The sequence below is a fragment of the Notamacropus eugenii genome, chromosome 3 (genome assembly GCF_028372415.1).
Source record: "Notamacropus eugenii isolate mMacEug1 chromosome 3, mMacEug1.pri_v2, whole genome shotgun sequence".
Taxonomy (NCBI): Eukaryota; Metazoa; Chordata; class Mammalia; order Diprotodontia; family Macropodidae; genus Notamacropus; species Notamacropus eugenii.
Window position 1 is genome coordinate 388,273,946 of NC_092874.1, and position 16,113 is coordinate 388,290,058.

A 16,113-nucleotide genomic window follows, 5' to 3' on the forward strand; every position below is an offset into this window, starting at 1 on the left:
CCCTTAAGGTGTGGTGGAAAGGGCTGTTTGAAGTCAAAAGAGACTTGGGTTGGAATCCTGGCTCCAATATTTCCTATTTATAAAAAATGGGTATGAGAACACTTGCACTAGTTCCCTCTAAGGAAAGCTGTTTGTAAATCATGCAGCACTGTGTAAATAAATAAAAAGGATCACAAAAACAAGGAAATGTGATAAGAGAAGAGTGTGATCTGCTGAAGGTTAGAAAGCCTGCACTTAGCAAGGTGCTTTGCACACAGTAGGTGCTTAATACATGTTTTTTATGCATTCATTTTTATGCATTCATATTCTCTCCAAAGGAGAGTTTAAACCAAGTATTCTAGGAAAATTTAATGGAGGATCACTTTCATCTAGGCTCGAGAGGAGGTGAAATCAGGAAAAAACTTCATGGAAGCCCCTTAGCTAAATGAGCCTGGAAACAGGAGGATTTCAGCAGGCAGAGATATGGAGGAAGTATGTTTTAGGCATGGGGGACAGTTTTTGCAAATGCATGGAGGTAGGAGAGATGAGGTGGGGGGGAGGCAAGGAGAAATCCAGTTTCCCAGTTTGGAGCATGTGGATTTTCTCCAGAGTCTGGTTTAAAATTTTGCATTTTACATTATAAGCACCAGGAGAAGCTCCCAAGGATTTCTGAGTAGGGGAATGATGACACCAGACATGTGAATTAAGGTGATCTTGGCAGCTGTGTGAAGAGTGAATGCATGGGAGAAGAGAAGAGGCTGGAGGTAGTTAGAGATGTTCTCTTTCATGGAAGGACCTGGAGCCGGGGCCACTGGAGTGCTGCTCTCTGAGTAGGACAAAGATGGGGGATTTCTTTTTTTTTTTTTTTTTGAGGGGGAGTGGGGGAGTCAGGCAGTGAGGATGAGGGCTGAGGCCTATGATTCCAGCCTGACACCAGAGCTATGCCAACATATTCTTGGTGGCCCAGGTTGCTGCCCTGCAGCTCTCACCTCTGCCTACTGGTTTTCCCCTGGGGTTGAGGGTATAGGAGTGTAAGGGCCGGTAAACACTGGGTAAGAGACTTGAGAATGGGCCCTGCCTGAGGGCTTTTCCACCAGCTGGATTGGAAGCCTCCAGCCCACGTGTGCAGTTCCGTGGTGACGACAGTCTCCCAAGTCAGGCCAGGTGAGCGCTGCCCTGGAAAAAAAATGGTCACGCCCTTCCAGGGCGGGTCTCCTCACTGCTTTTCCTTTTGGCTGCAAAGGTGCTAAAACCACTTAAAAGGGACTTTGGCACCTCAGATGTTTGGAGATACTCTTCTGCCACCCTGGAATTGCCTATTAGAAATTTCAAGTGTTTCCAGAAAGCGTTCTGCAGTTTCCCTTTGCTCTGGTTCCTTGGAAAGAGAAGAGGGAGAAGCTGAATTCCTATGGCCTAGAGAAGGGAAGTTTTAAGAGCTTAGTAAGTCATTTGCAGACACATAAGTGGATGCTTCACTGAAGGCAAGACAAGAGTGAAGGGAACTTGGGGGAGAAGAAAGCTTTAAGGGACTTAGGTGAGATGTTAGAAAGTACTTCCTGAGGGTCTGACCACAGACCATATCATGGAACCATAGTTTCTGAGGCTCTATTATTGTGTCTCTGTCTTTGTCCAAAGACAGGAGAATGGACTAGATGATCTTTGGTGGAACCTTCCAGCCCAAGGAAACCAAAATTCTGCTTTTGCCTCTTTTGGAATCCATAGAGATGAGGAAGAGGGGGATGAAGATGGGGAAGGGTGAAGGTCCAAGATGGCAGCCGCTGGATTTTTTTCTGTGTGGCACCAGATCCAGACTGCCTTCTACTTGGACACTACACTTGTCTCCTGATGGAAAACTATTTCTCTTCCTTGCATAAGCATCAAGACTCACTGAAAGTGGTAGCTCTGGAGAGAGTGGGGAGGGGAGAGGAAGGAGGGAACTGTGGTTGACCTCACTTCCCACACGAAGACACTAGACATTTAGCAGGAAGCCTGGAGCCCATCTTCCAACGGCTGAGTGGACAAGTGGCCTTCTATTCTGGAGGCTAGGGGTTACTCGGCTCCAATAACCTTTTCCCCTTCCTGTTGTTTTCTTTCCAGAAAGCACATGGAGGGGAATGGACATTTTTCTTCTCCTCATCAGTTGGTGTCAGGCAGCCTGAGTATTGAGAAACCTACTGATGATGCCCCTTAGGGTGAAACTTGAACTCTCTCTCCTTTGGGAGAGGAGAAGCCCTAGTTAATTTCCCAACTTTTTTCACCACAAGAGAAAAAAGTCTGGATGTTCTTGGGTTTTCCCCTGGCTCAGGCTGCAGTGAAGGGACTATTGGGAAATAGGAGAAGCTTGTTCCAGCAGTCTTGGGCACTTTTGTACAGATGGGCTCCCAATATTGGCCAGTTCTGACCCTTTTCTTCTTATACATCCCACTTTCACCTAGCCCTTTTAGGATTAGAGAACCAGATCCAGCAGCCCTGTTTTGAGCCCCCACAGCAGAGGCCCTGCTCTCCTAATTGTGCCAGTTTTCTGGGTGGTTGAGGAAGTCTAGAAGGGGAGGGATGCATCTCTAGAGTTGACCTCCCTGGAGGCAGAAGGCTGCAGTTGTTTCCTCTGTAGACGTGGCGTCGATGAATGGAGCGACTCTTTCCTAGACACAATGCTTTCTGCTTCCCTTTGCCTCTCACACATGTTTCTTGCTCTCTGACTCCTTTTCTTTGTGTTTCTGTCTAATTTTATTTCCATCCCAGCACCTAGTGTCTTGTACATAGTAGGAACCTAGGCTGGACTTGTTGATTGAATGGATATGTCTCCTTTATTTGCTTTCTCTGTGTTTGATTCTGTGCATCAGTTTCTTTACGTTTTTGTGTCTCTGTCTCTATTTGTCTTTTTTTTGTATCTCACTTTTTCTGTCTTGCAACCATTCACTGGAGTGTGGTGTGTGAGCAGAGGGGCTGCTTGCTCTCTTTCTCTCTGTGGGATTAACTCCAGATGTGGTAGAGAAGCCAGTGGGAAGGTTTTGATGAAGCACTTTTCCTTCCCTTGGTAGTACCCTCCCCCTCCCCTTTGAAACCCCCCCCCCCAACCTTCTGCCCCCTTAGTGGTTGGATTTTGTTCCAAACCATAAAGCAGCGTGAGGTCAGCACTCCAGGAATTTGGAAGTGGGTATAAAATCCCCAGGAGCCCCAGGGCTGGTTAGTGAGAGGTGGTTGGGTCTGGAGATCTGTGAGCAGCTGCTGGCTCTCATTTCTCAACAGATGTTTGTTCGTGGCCATAAGGGGCTACAGTCAGAGCAACAGCAACTTGGCAGGCAGAGAGGGGGTGCCTGCTCACCATGTTGATGGGAATCAAGGTTGCTTAAGCTCTTCTTGCCAGGCATTTGCCTAACAGGGGGCTGAGCACACAGTAGGCTCTCTTTAATTAGTTGCTGAATGAACGAATGGGGGAAAATGCTTGACGAATGAATGAGTTTTATTTGGAAGCAAAATAGAAAGCATTATTATCCCTTTATGTGAAACAACTGTGTATTTGCACCTGGAATGCTTTTAGAGTTCAGGAGTGTATGGGGCTTCTTAACCTTTTCTTGAGCCCTCTTTGGCAGTTTGGGGAAGCCTATAACCTCAGAATAATGTTTTTAAGTGCATAAATATGTAGGATTACAAAAGAAACTAATTATATTGAAATGAATGTATGACATATTTTTAAGAAATAAGTTCGCAGACCTCAGAATAAGGATCCCTCTGTAGAGTAGGATGAGAAATGGTCCAGAAAAGCAATGATTTTGAGAGCTGGAGAGCAGTTTCTAAAGGACAGACGGTAGTAATTAGACCAGTCAGTCATAGGATCCCAGTATGTAAGAACTGCAAGGGACCTAGACAGCTTCCAAGCCTCTCATTTTACAGATGAGAAGATTCAGGCCCAAAGCGGGGGGAGCAAATGCCTTGTTTGCAAAGGAAGTGATGGGAATCACGTGACCAAGAAATGTGGAGTTGATAGAGACCTCCGTGATTCACTGTTATACCCATCCCTCCGTCATCTATCTATCTATCTATCTATCTATTTATCTATCTATCTATCTATCTATCTATCTATCTATCTAATCTATCTATCTATCTATCTATCTATCTATCTATCTATCTATCTATCTATCTGTCTGCCTATCTGTCTATTCATATGTCTGTCTCTCCATTTTTCTATCTGTCCATCCATCTATCTGTCTGTCTATCTATCTATCCATCCACCCATTTATCTGTCCATCTATCCATCTGTCTGTCTGTCTATCTCTCTATCTATCTCTATCTGTCTATTTATCTGTCTGTCTATCCATCTGTCTGTTCATTTATCTATTTTTCTGTCTATCTGTCCATCTATTTGTCTCTGTCTATCCATCAGTCTATCAATGTATCTATCTGTCCATCTATTTTTCTATCCATCTATCTATCCATCCATCTGTCCATCTATGTATGTGTCCATCTATCTCTCCATCTGTCCATCTATCTGTCTGTCTGTCTTTGTATGTATGTATCTATCCATCTCTTTGTCTATTTATCTATCAATCTGTCTATCTGGAGTCACATCTACAATATCCCCAGCAACTGGTCATTCAGTCTCTGCCTGAAGATCTCCAGTGATAAAGAAATCTACTCCTGTTGGTGCTTCACTTCCTTTTTTGTATATCTTTGAAAGTTAGGTATTTTCCACAGAAAGTATTCTAAACCTTTCTTTGTTTCTCAAGTCTCTGACATTCTGCCTCTCCCCACCTTCACTCATCGCCCCCTCCACCTTAGCAACTTTGCAAACTCTACTGAGAAATTTGACACCATTCCATGTGAGCTCCAATTCTTTTCATCTCACAAAAACTCCATGGCATCATCTCCTTTGCCCTCGTCTCTGACAAAGAGGTAGCCCTTCTCCTTACTAAGGCTGACCCTTTGCACGTACATCTGATTTCATCCCCTGCAGTAGTCTGAATCCTCAATTATGCCTTATACACTCATCTTAACATTCTCATTATCAACAGCTTCCTTCTGTTTGGTTCAGTTGCGTCATGTCCAACTCTTCATGACCCCATTTGGAGAGGTTTGCCATTTTCTTCTCCAGTTCATTTTGTAAATGAGGACGCTGAGGCAAACGGTAAAATAATTTGTCCACGGTCACAAAGGTAGCGTATCTGAGGCAGGATTTGAATTCAGATGAATCTTCCTGACTCCAGGTCCAGCACTTTATCCAGTGTACCGCGCAGTTGCCTGATTCTTTTCTTACTGACTAAAATAGTCTAAATCTTCACTATTCTTAAAAAAAGACCTTCAATAGACCCAGAATACCCTTAAGCTATTGTCTTCCCTGTGTCTCTTTTCAGACAAACTCCTTGGAAAAATTGTCTGTTCTCTCTGACTCTACTTCCTCTCCTCTCCCTTTGCAATCTGGCTTCGTTACTCATGATTTAATGGAAATTCCCCCAAAATTACAAATAATCCCTTAGTTGTCTGTCTCCTTAAATATAGTGCTTTCCCTCTGGGATTATCTTGAATTTTCCTGTATCTTGTTTGTAAATAGTTTGCATATTGTTCTCCTATTAGACTGTGAACTCCTCAAGAGCAGAGATCATTATTATTAATATTATTATTTTTGACTTTTTTGGGGTCTCCAGTGCCTGGAATTTTGTAGGTACTTAATAAATGCTAGTTGTCCGACGAACTGAGTGATGATCCTTTCTTAGTCTTAATTCTTTTTTGACTTCTTTCTTGCATTTGACCCTGTTGGCTAGTTTCTCTTCCTGGATTCTTTCTCTTATCTGGTTGTTATTGTTTTAATGACTTTACTTTCTCTCTCTCGATTCATCTCCTCTCTAGTCACTCTTTCTGAGTCTCCTTTGTAGATTCATCACCATATCATACCCCCTAACTGTGGGTATTTCCCAAGCTTTGGTCCTAGGCTCTTTTCTTTTCTCCCACTACATTTTCTTTCCTGCTAACCTCCTTAGCTATCATGAATTTAACTGTCATCTCTATCTAGATGACTCTCAGATTTATATATCCAGCCCCAGTCTCTCCTCTGAGCTTCAGTTCTACATCACCAATTGCCCATTGGCTATTTCAGACTGAATATCTCAGAGACATCTTAACTCATTGTGTCTCCAATTGAACTCCTTAGAACTCTTCCTTTTCCTAGAGATCCTTGTTTCTGGAGAAGGCACCATCATCAGTCTTCCTAGTTCATTACCTTGGCATTATCTTGGACTATCCCTAACTCTATATATCTAATCACTTGTCAAATCTTGCAATTTCTTAGCCTTCCAATAGCTCTTGAATCTGACTCCTTCCTACTCCCATAGTTGCCACCTTTATTTAGGCCTTCATCTCCTCTTACCTATTATTGCACCAGCTTCTTCACTGGTTCCCTACCCCAAGTTTCTCCCCGCTCCAGACCATCATATACACTGCTGCTAAAGTTATATTCCTTAAATACAGAGCTTACCATGTGACTCTTCTGCTTAATCAACTCCAACAGCTTCCTCTTGCTCCTGGGACAAAATGTAAGCTCCATGGTTAGCTTTTAAAACCCTGTACAACCTGGCCTGAACCCACCTTTCTAGCTTCATTGGACATTATTCTCCTGCCTGTGTTCTGTGAGCCAGACAAATTGGCCTTCTCTTTATTCCATAAGACTCCATTTTCTATTTCTGTGCCTTTGCACTGGTGGTCCCCTGTGCCTGGAATGTAATTCCTCCTTAATACTTATGAAGACACTGGCACCTAGTAGGTGCTTAATAAATGCATGTTCCCTCCCACCTCACCTTTAAGTTCCTTTCTTCCTTCAAGACCCAGCTGAAACACTTTTTCATGAAGTCTTTCCTGTTCATCTTAAATGCTAGTGCCCTCCCTCCCAAACAAGCTACTTTGTATTCAATTACTTTGTGTTTATAGTGACTAACTGTAAATTTCTAATGTATATAGTTTTTTAATATCTTTTTTGAGGCAGTCAGGGTTAAGTAACTGTGTGCTAAGGTCATAGAGCTAGTAAATGTCTCAGGGTGGATTTGAACTCAGGTCCTCCTGACTCCAGGGCTGACGCTCTATCCATTGTGCCGTCTAGCTGCTCCATGGATATAGTTTTACATGTATCTGTTGCTTCCTCCATTAGAATCTGATACTCCTTGCCAATAGCAATGATACAGTAACAATTGTATCGTACTTTGTACTTTGTATCCCCTTACATAGCGCTACTAGTATCTGGCACATAGCAGATGCTTAAAATGTGCTTGTTGATTGATTGACGATGTTTAGCTGACAACTAATAGGCTGTAACTTCATCTTTGGTAGTTGATTTTTTGAGCCCCACAACAGAACTTGACATTTATCTCTATGAGAATGCAAAGTTCAAGGCAGCAACTAGATTTTGTATCTTTCTCGGAATCAGCTAGATGGAGCAGTAGATTGAGTGTGGAGCTGTGTGACCCTGTGCAAGTCACTTAACTATTTGCCTCAGTTTCCTCATCTGTAAAATGAGTTAGAGAAAGAAATAGTAAACCACTTCAGTATCTTTGCCAAGAAAACCCCAAATGAGGTCTTGAAGAGTCAGATACAACTGAAAAATGACTAAACAACAGCAAACAACAATAACATCTTAGTTTGTAGTAAGGGATTAATAAGTATTTGTTGAATTGACTTAGAACTTTATTCAGTTCCATCTGGTAAACTTCACCCTACCTTTCCAGTCTCTTAAGATATTATTGGTTCTATACTCTGCCACTTAATATGTTAGCTGTTCCTTCCAGAGGCTTGTTATCTGCAAATTTTATAAGCATATTATCTCTACCTTCATCACAGTCATTTATAAAAATGTTGACCACCACAGGGTCAGGGACAGAACTCCCTCAAAGACCTCCTTCTTAGCTGACATTGAGCTTTATGATCAAAAGCTATTGTCATGAATATTGAAGTCAAATATAAATGTAGGCACCAAATCCTGAAATATTAGAATACATAAGTACCCCTTTGGCATTTGGGCTGGATAAGTTTAGGATAAAATCCAAAGAATTCCTACTTCATCCAGTGGGTAGTGACTCATGGCATTCTATGCTTTGTTCTTCTGAATATCACACCCTTACCATATAAAACTGGAGAATTGCCTTTAATTGGTGTTATTTTTCAGCATACAAGTATATAGTATATACTTACGAAATCTCTTCTTAGGCTTGCAACCTATATCACTATGATAAACAGAATCCAAACTTTCTAAAGTCTAAATGACTGATAGCAAGAAATTGGATTAAACCATTTTTCAGTGTGAAGTCAGAGAGCCCTTCCATGACATGCCCTTCCATGATATGCCCTTCAGACCTAAGAGTAACAGAAGTCTGGAAAAGAGAACCCTGGCTCTGACTCAGTGTGGCATTTCCTGTGGTCCTATGAGGGCTGACTGCCAGACAAGGATGGGTGGAGGACCCTTGAGTTGGATCTGAACACACAGCCTTTTCTCTGACTATTTAAGGTCTTTGTAGTGAGGATCGCTGCAGTCAGGCAAGGCTTCATGGGATCTTCCCCTTCTCCCTGATTACTCTGGCTCTTGCTGATGTCTTTAGTGTCTGCATACCTTTCTGTCAACACTGCACATTTAACTATTTCCTCAATCTCAGGCTTATGTAGGTTGGATTTGTGCAATTAAATTGATAGAACCTTCAGCAGAAAATTAGAGAAAGCCTGACAGAATGGCAAGAAGATATCTCAGCTCTGGTCCCAGTTTTTCTGCCTGGGAGCTGTGTAACTGCAGGCTAGTCATTCCATTTCTCTGGGACTCATTTCCCTCATCGATTAAATGAGGGGAATAGTTTAGATGACTGGAAGGGGAGGGACCTTCTTATGATCAAAAGTTATTGTCATGAACATTGAAGTGGTTTTACTTCACATACTAAATATAATGGTGCAGTCAGTGAAGGCTATATGAGCTTAGAGCTAAGAAGAGATCAAATTGAGAAGTAAAATTCCTCTTTTTTTTTTTTTTAGTAAAATAAGTCTTCCAAGAGAAGACAATTAAGTTGGTCCTTGAAAAATATCTGGGATATGTCAGTGGAGGGAAGGCAGAAGTTATTGAGCAGAACACTTAAACTCTGAACAACATTTAAGAGCGTTGTTTCAGAATTTAAGAACAATTGGGGAAATGTGTGTGTGTGTGTGTGTGTGTGTGTGTGTGTGTGTGTGTACACACACACAAATATACGTATATTAAGAACAACTTTTAGGAAGAATTAAGAACATATAAAAAGACTGTGTCCCAACCTTCTCCCTCCCTGATCTCACCTCCCCAGAAGGCCTTATCCTACAAGGCAGGAGAGCATAGAACACCACACCCAATGCCACAATGGTTCTAGGAGTCTCTTCTATCTATCCAGTGTGTGTTCAGATAGTTGATCCAGTTGAGGATGCTTCTCTTTGCTGAAAAGTCAACTGTCTTTTCTCAGCTATACTAATAAAAAGTGATGAAGAAACTTTGTCCTCACAGTGCTTTAAAAAAAAAATTAATGTAATAGCGCGTAGTGTAGCAGAGCCTTGCCTACATGTTGCAGGCCTATGACAAGATTATATTACTGGCCATGCCTTTCAAATCTCACCCTGAGAAACAAAGCTCTGTCTCTTAATTCCCATCCTCAGTACCTGACCTCTCATCCCAAGAACCTTAACCCTTTGTCCTTAGGATTTAGGCTCTTGTCCTTAGTATTTAATCCTCAGCCCTAATCCTTAGTCTGTGCTAGAACCTTAGTCCTTCATCTTCTATGTCTATTTCTTCATCCTTAGTACTCAGCCTCTATCCTTGGTAGCATTTAGCTCCCATCTTTAGTAGTTAGTCCTCAGCACCTTTATCATTTATTCCCAGTATTTAAACCTTTCTTTACTCCTTGTCCCTCTCCATCCCTCCCTCCCAAGCACACAGACACCTGACTCCCATCAGTGACTACCCTTATCTCCCCAATGCCATGGTCTAGAATCATGGAGTCAGTAGATTTAGAGCCAGAAGGGATACTGGACCATCCAGTTCAAATCCTCATTTTACAAATGAGGGAACTGAGATCCAGAGTAGTTAAGTGATTTTACCACATAGTTAGGTGGTATAGTGGATAGAGTTCTGGACCTGAAACAGGAAGACCTGAGTTCACCTCACATACTTTGTGACTTGGCCTCAATTTTCCTCATCTTTAAAGGAGGATGATAATAGCACCTATATTTCTCTCAAATTAGATAACATATGTAAAACACTTGGCAAACCATAAAGTGCCATGTTAATACTATTGAATTATTATCATCTTAATAATAATAGCTAGCATCGATATAGCACTTTAAAGTTTGCAAGACCTTTAAAAACATTGTCTCATTTTATCCTCAGAACAGCCCTGAGAGGTAGGCACTATTATTATTCTTTTCTTGGAAATGAGAAAATTTAGAGATCAGAAAACCTCAGACAGAGGTTAATGACTTGCCCAGGGTCACACAGCTACTAAATGTCGGAAACCAGATGTTTGCACTCAGGTGTCCTGACTTCAGATCTAGAACTCTATCTATTTATCTACCTCATCATAGTATTTGTAGCAGCAAGGGACCAAGTGACACAAAATAATATAAATAAAATAAATAAATATCCTTCTACTTCTATTTTCTTTGCCTTGTGGATAAAAAAAAAATACACTGCTTCAGTTGATGTATCTTGGACTTTCTAATGTTAAAACTGACCAGTCTAAAACCTTCTTTTTAAAGCTGAGGGTACTTGGGTCCATGGAAGAAAAACATCTTGTATGAGGTCACAGGTAGGCAGTAATTGGCAGAGAGCTTTGCTAACCTTATGGGATGCTTATGGTTTGCATTGGATTAAATACAGAAAGGGACCTTAGAGATCATCTAATCTGACCCCTTCATTTTACAAATGGGGAAACTGAAACCCAAGATGCTAAAAAAAATATTCTTTCTATTTTTAGTCATATCTGACTCTTCATGACCTCATTTGGGGTTTTCTTGGCAAAGGTAATTGGAGAGATTTGACATTTCCCTCTCCAGCTCATTTTACAGATGAGGAAGAGGCAGCTAGGTGGTGCAGGAGTCAGGAGGACTTGAGTTCAAATCTCACCTCAGACACTTGATATTCACTACCTATGTGACCTTGGGCAAGTCACTTAACCCTAATTGCCTCATCCTGTGTCATCTCCAGTCATCCTGATGAATATCTGGTCACTGGATCCAGATGGCTCTGGAGGAGAAGTGAGGCTGGTGACCTGCACAGCCCTCCCTCACTCAAAACAAAGTCAAGTGAAGTCATGTCATTATTTCTCTGATGATATGTTCTTCTTCAGCAACAAAGGACAAACACACACAGATGAGAAAATTGAGGCAAAAAAGGTTAAATGACTTGCCCAGGGTCACACAGCTAGTAAGCATCTGAGGTTAGATTTGAACTTAGGTCTTCTTGACTCCAGGTCTGAGGTTCCATCCACTGTGCCCAGCCGATCTTTCTGCTCTATTACAATTAACACCTGATATCTGGAAGAACTTCATCAAGCACAATCCATTCATTGCTGTGGAGGAAAGAGAAGAACCTGAAATTGGAGGCATCATGAAACAGAGGCAAAAGCAGGTGCTCTGAAGTCAGAGGCTGTCAATCTTTTGGGTCTGACTCTACATGACCCCATGGATTTTGCCTATGGGGTTTTTTAGGCAGAGATACTGGAGTGGTTTGTTATTTCCTTCTCCAGTTCATTTTACAAAATGAGGAAACTAAGGCAAGCAGGGTGAAATGATTTATTTGTCCAGGGTCACACAGCTAGTAAGTGTCTGAGGCTATATTTGAACTCAGGTCTTCCTAACTCCCGGTCTGAGGCTCCATCCACTGTATTCCCTAGCTGCTTCAGAAGTCGGAGGACCTGGGTTCAAATCCTACCTCTGACACTTGTTACTTGTGTGTTTCCTCATCTGTAAGAAAAGAGCGTTGGCCTCTGACGTCATTCCTGGCTTTCTTCCCTTTCGAGCTGGGTGGTTGTGACCTTGTCATTTCTTATTGTTGGAGGAACAGCTGGAGACCCTTGGAAAGGAAACACCTGGATGAGGCAGGGGGGGCATTTTGTGGGACTGTGAACCTTGGAGGGTGTGCCGGTGGAGTCCTGCACCCATTTGTGGGTCATTGTGTTTCTACAGGTGGGTGTGGTGATGATCAGATGTTTATTTAAGATCCAAGTTCCCTTTCAGCCTCAGGTCTTTTTGAAGATTTTGTTTTGTTTAAGTAATGCCTTGTGGAGCACCCAGATGCTGGGTATTATGGGTTTTCTATCTGGGGCTTTCACTTGCTCTGACATCCTAGCTGGGGGAGTGGTCCTACTCAAAAGCAGAGGATTGGAATGGAGGCCTGGATGGGCCAACCTTGTTCCCAAGTCAGGCCTGGCATGTGCTGACTTAGTCTAGTCCAGTGACTCCCAAACTTTTTGAGGATGTTATGCCCCCCCTGCTTTTAAGATAAAATTTTTAATAATTGTGGAACTCCATGTGATAGGAGTTGTGTAATTGTATAATTTATTGTAAAAATGCATAAGAAACTCAGCAACATTTTAAAATGAATTTGTATTTTGTTAATTACAATTAATTAAAAAATAGCTGCAAGTAAGGGCCAAGATCCCGTTTTTATATAGCCTGAGAACTAAGAATGGATTTTTTCCCATATTTTAAAATAAAGTTTTATTTTATTTAAAATGTAAACTATTTTTTGCTGACTTGGCCTGGTCCTTCTCGGAATTAATCAATCAACCTATCTGTGGCTCAATGGATAGAGCACTGGGCCTGGAGTCAGAAAGACCTGAGTTCAAATTTGACCTCATCCCAGTTTCATCTCCTCCCTCCCACTATAAGCTGCTGGCCTCACAAATGCCCTTTATTGCCTGTTCCCAAGGATCCCACAGTGCTTTGCTATCTGCCCCTCCCGCCCACATAGAAGGCAGCTAATAATATCGTGTCCCTAATATCCTCAGGAAAAGCTGAAGTGTGGAATGAGGCATAGACAAGTTTACTCTGGAGTAGACAGGCTTGGGACCTTCAGAACCTCATATTTGGGCTAGGGGTGGGGGAGAGGGTGCAGAGACAGCACGCCAGGAAACCTTTCTATGAAAAGTAATGCTATGTCTTTTGCAAGGATATTGCACTTTAGGGAAATTCACATCTAAAATAAAAATTTACCAGTTTTGTTTTAATGAAAGAATGAGTTATTAATATTTTGAAAAAGAAAACATATTGTCAACCCTTTTCAATGACCCTGGAATGACCTCTTGTTTCTGTCTTTGGTTGATCAGCCTGGAGTTAAGTATCTACCTGACCTTAGGCTGGCTGGATAACTGATCGAAGAACCCAGGATTCCTAGCTTCCATCCCCAGGTTCCTGCTGATTAGCAACACTCTTCTGTTCTCTTTGCAATTTGGCTGATTGGTCATAGGGAAGTGAGAGACTAGAGGGTTGTAGAGCTAGAAACAACTTTAGATGCTATCAGTTCAAACATTGAGGCTAAGAGGTAAGTAAGGTGACAGGGGACAGGTAGCTAGTAAAGGTCCAAAGCAGGATTGAAATCCAGGTCTCTGAGTTCAAAGTCAGTATTCCATCCACACTCCATGCTGACTCAGAGAGCTGTTGTGTGTAGTGGGGGGATCAAGGTGAACTGGAATTAATCTTTCACCTTTTGACCCAATATTGTACAGTTATTCGGAGTGTCTTAGATAGTGGGTTGGAATCTTGACTCTTCAAGTTACTGTCTGTGACTTTGGGTGAGACACTTAACCTGTCCAGGCTTTGGTTTCCTCTCCTGTAATGATAATGCCAGTGATGATGGTAATAGTCTTTACACAGGCAGCTGGGTGGCACAGTGGATGGAGGAATGCCTAGCCTTGAGTCATCTTCCTGAGTTCAAATCCAGCCTCAGATGCTTACTAGCTGTGAGACCTTAGGCAAGTCACTTCACCCTGTTTGCCTCAGTTTCTTCATCGGTAAAATGAGCTAGAGAAGGAAATGACAAACCACCCTTGTATCTCTGCCAAAAAACCCCCAAATGGAGTCATAAAGAGTTGGACGTGACTGAAATGACTGGACATACGTATGTAATATATAGTCATATAATATGTGTAATTATATGACTATATAATATATTATTATATATCAATAGAAATTATATTAAATTATACATTAACATATCAATTAATATATAAGAATATATTTATTACTATATAAAATAATAATTAATACATAATACAATCTGACTATATATAATTATACATATAACTATATGATTATATAGTAATATAGTATGTAAAGGTAATATAACATGTATAATTTATGATGCATATATTATACATACACATGTGTAATAACCATGCCTTGTTCATCTTTGTGTAATAGTCTTCTTTGTGGAAAGAGTGGGAAGGAGTTATTAGGAAGTGACGATGTTGTGGTGTGGGCAGTTAGGCGGTACAGTAGCTAGAGCGCTGAACTTTGAATTATTAGGAAGACATCTTCCTGAGCTCAAATCAGTCCTCACTTACTCTAGCTTTGTGACCCTGGGCAAGTCCCTTCACCCTGTTTGCCTGTTGCCTCATCTAGAAAATGAGCTGAAGAAGGAAATAACCACTCCAGTATCTTTGTCAAGAAGACCCCAAACAGAGTCATGAGGAGTCGGACACAACTGAAAACGACTGCGCAGCAACAAAAGCGTTTACCTAGCGCTCTAAAGTTTGCTAAGTGGTTTACACATGGTATCTCATTTGATTCTCATAATGTCCCTATGAAGCAGGTGCTACGATTATCATTCTCATTTTACAGATGAGGAAACTGAGACTGAAATAGACAAAACTGTGACTTGTCCACGCAGCTAGCGTCAGAAGGAGCATTTGAACTCAGGTCTTCCTGACTTCAGATTAGGAATGAAATAAGAAATGAAGGGATCACGGTGTCAAACTCAAGTAAAAAGAATCCCTGCCACATATTGATAGGAAACCACAAATCAATGTTATCTATGTTGTATTGTATTTTTATTTGTTTTGTTAAACATTTCCCAATTCCATTTTCATCTGGTCCCAGCAGCATACTGGAAGTTATGTGGGTCCCTGGCCTAGAGGATCCCTAAGAGTCTTTACCACTTGATTGCTATGTTGAAAGAGTTAGGACCTCTTGGGTTATCTGCTGTTGTATGTGTAAGACTTGTGAGCTCCTCAGGGGCCAAGCTGCTTGTTTAGCTTGATTCACTCTTACATCTATGTGGATTTTGTTGCTGCTACCATCACAGATGAGGGTTATTAGCTCAAAGGATGGGCTGAGCCCTGCTGGGTTGACTATGTAGCTTCTGGGGCTCATAACTTGGAGGTGACTTGGGTTCATGCTCAAGAGAGAAGCTGGGGAAGAGTCGGTGCTCAGACTTGTTTGGGAGGAGTCTGATGTGTTGGACGAACTACCTGGGTTCTAGCCCCAGTCTCAATTCTTCTTAGTTGAGTGACCTTGAATGGATCTTTCAACTTCTCTGAAATTTAATTTTTCTTGGGGTTGTGGTGAGGATCAATGGGGTTATAGACTCATTTTATAAAACCATAAAGTGTTTTGTACATGATTGCCATGATTATTTTTTTTTCAATGCTCTAATCCACTTGGGCAAACAAGGTTGCTGTGGCCTTGCTTCTGATCTGCCTCCAACTCTTTTCGGACTCTCTACCTGAGGGGTGGTGGGCAATGTTTGCAGCAGGGTGGGGGGGTGGGATGTAAGGGGAGGCTGAAGAGTCTTATAGAAAACTATGCCAAGCTAGTTGGGACTTTAACTCATGTTGTTTTCCTCTTTCAGAGACTTTAGCGCCCTTCGAAAAGAAAATATTTATGAAAACAACAAGCTGGTAAGTGCTATATTCCTCCATTTCTATCTATTCTTCTATCTCTTGCTTTCAGTGACCTGGCTCTGTTCCCTTGAGGTGTTATCATGGCGGGAGAAAGAGCATGTCTCAGTCTTTAGTTCTGCATACCTGTGGTCAGACTGAGTCTTGGAGCCTGAGACACCCTTCCCATCTCAATTCATTCTATTACTCAGAGAGTTTTCCCCTTCTTGGTTTTCCTTCCATTTCCAGTTCCTTCCCTAGTGCTTTATGTCAT

At 41.7% G+C, this 16,113-nt stretch overlaps 1 protein-coding gene across 2 annotated transcripts in view; it reads left to right on the forward strand.

Moving 5' to 3' along the window:
* Positions 1–16,113, forward strand: part of MICALL2 (MICAL like 2) — a 62,128-nt gene that overhangs the window by 5,624 nt on the left and 40,391 nt on the right. For both annotated transcript variants that reach the window (XM_072597744.1, XM_072597745.1), the window contains exon 3: positions 15,812–15,860. In XM_072597744.1, the coding sequence (XP_072453845.1) occupies positions 15,812–15,860 (49 nt within the window). The remainder of the gene's footprint in view (positions 1–15,811; positions 15,861–16,113) is intronic.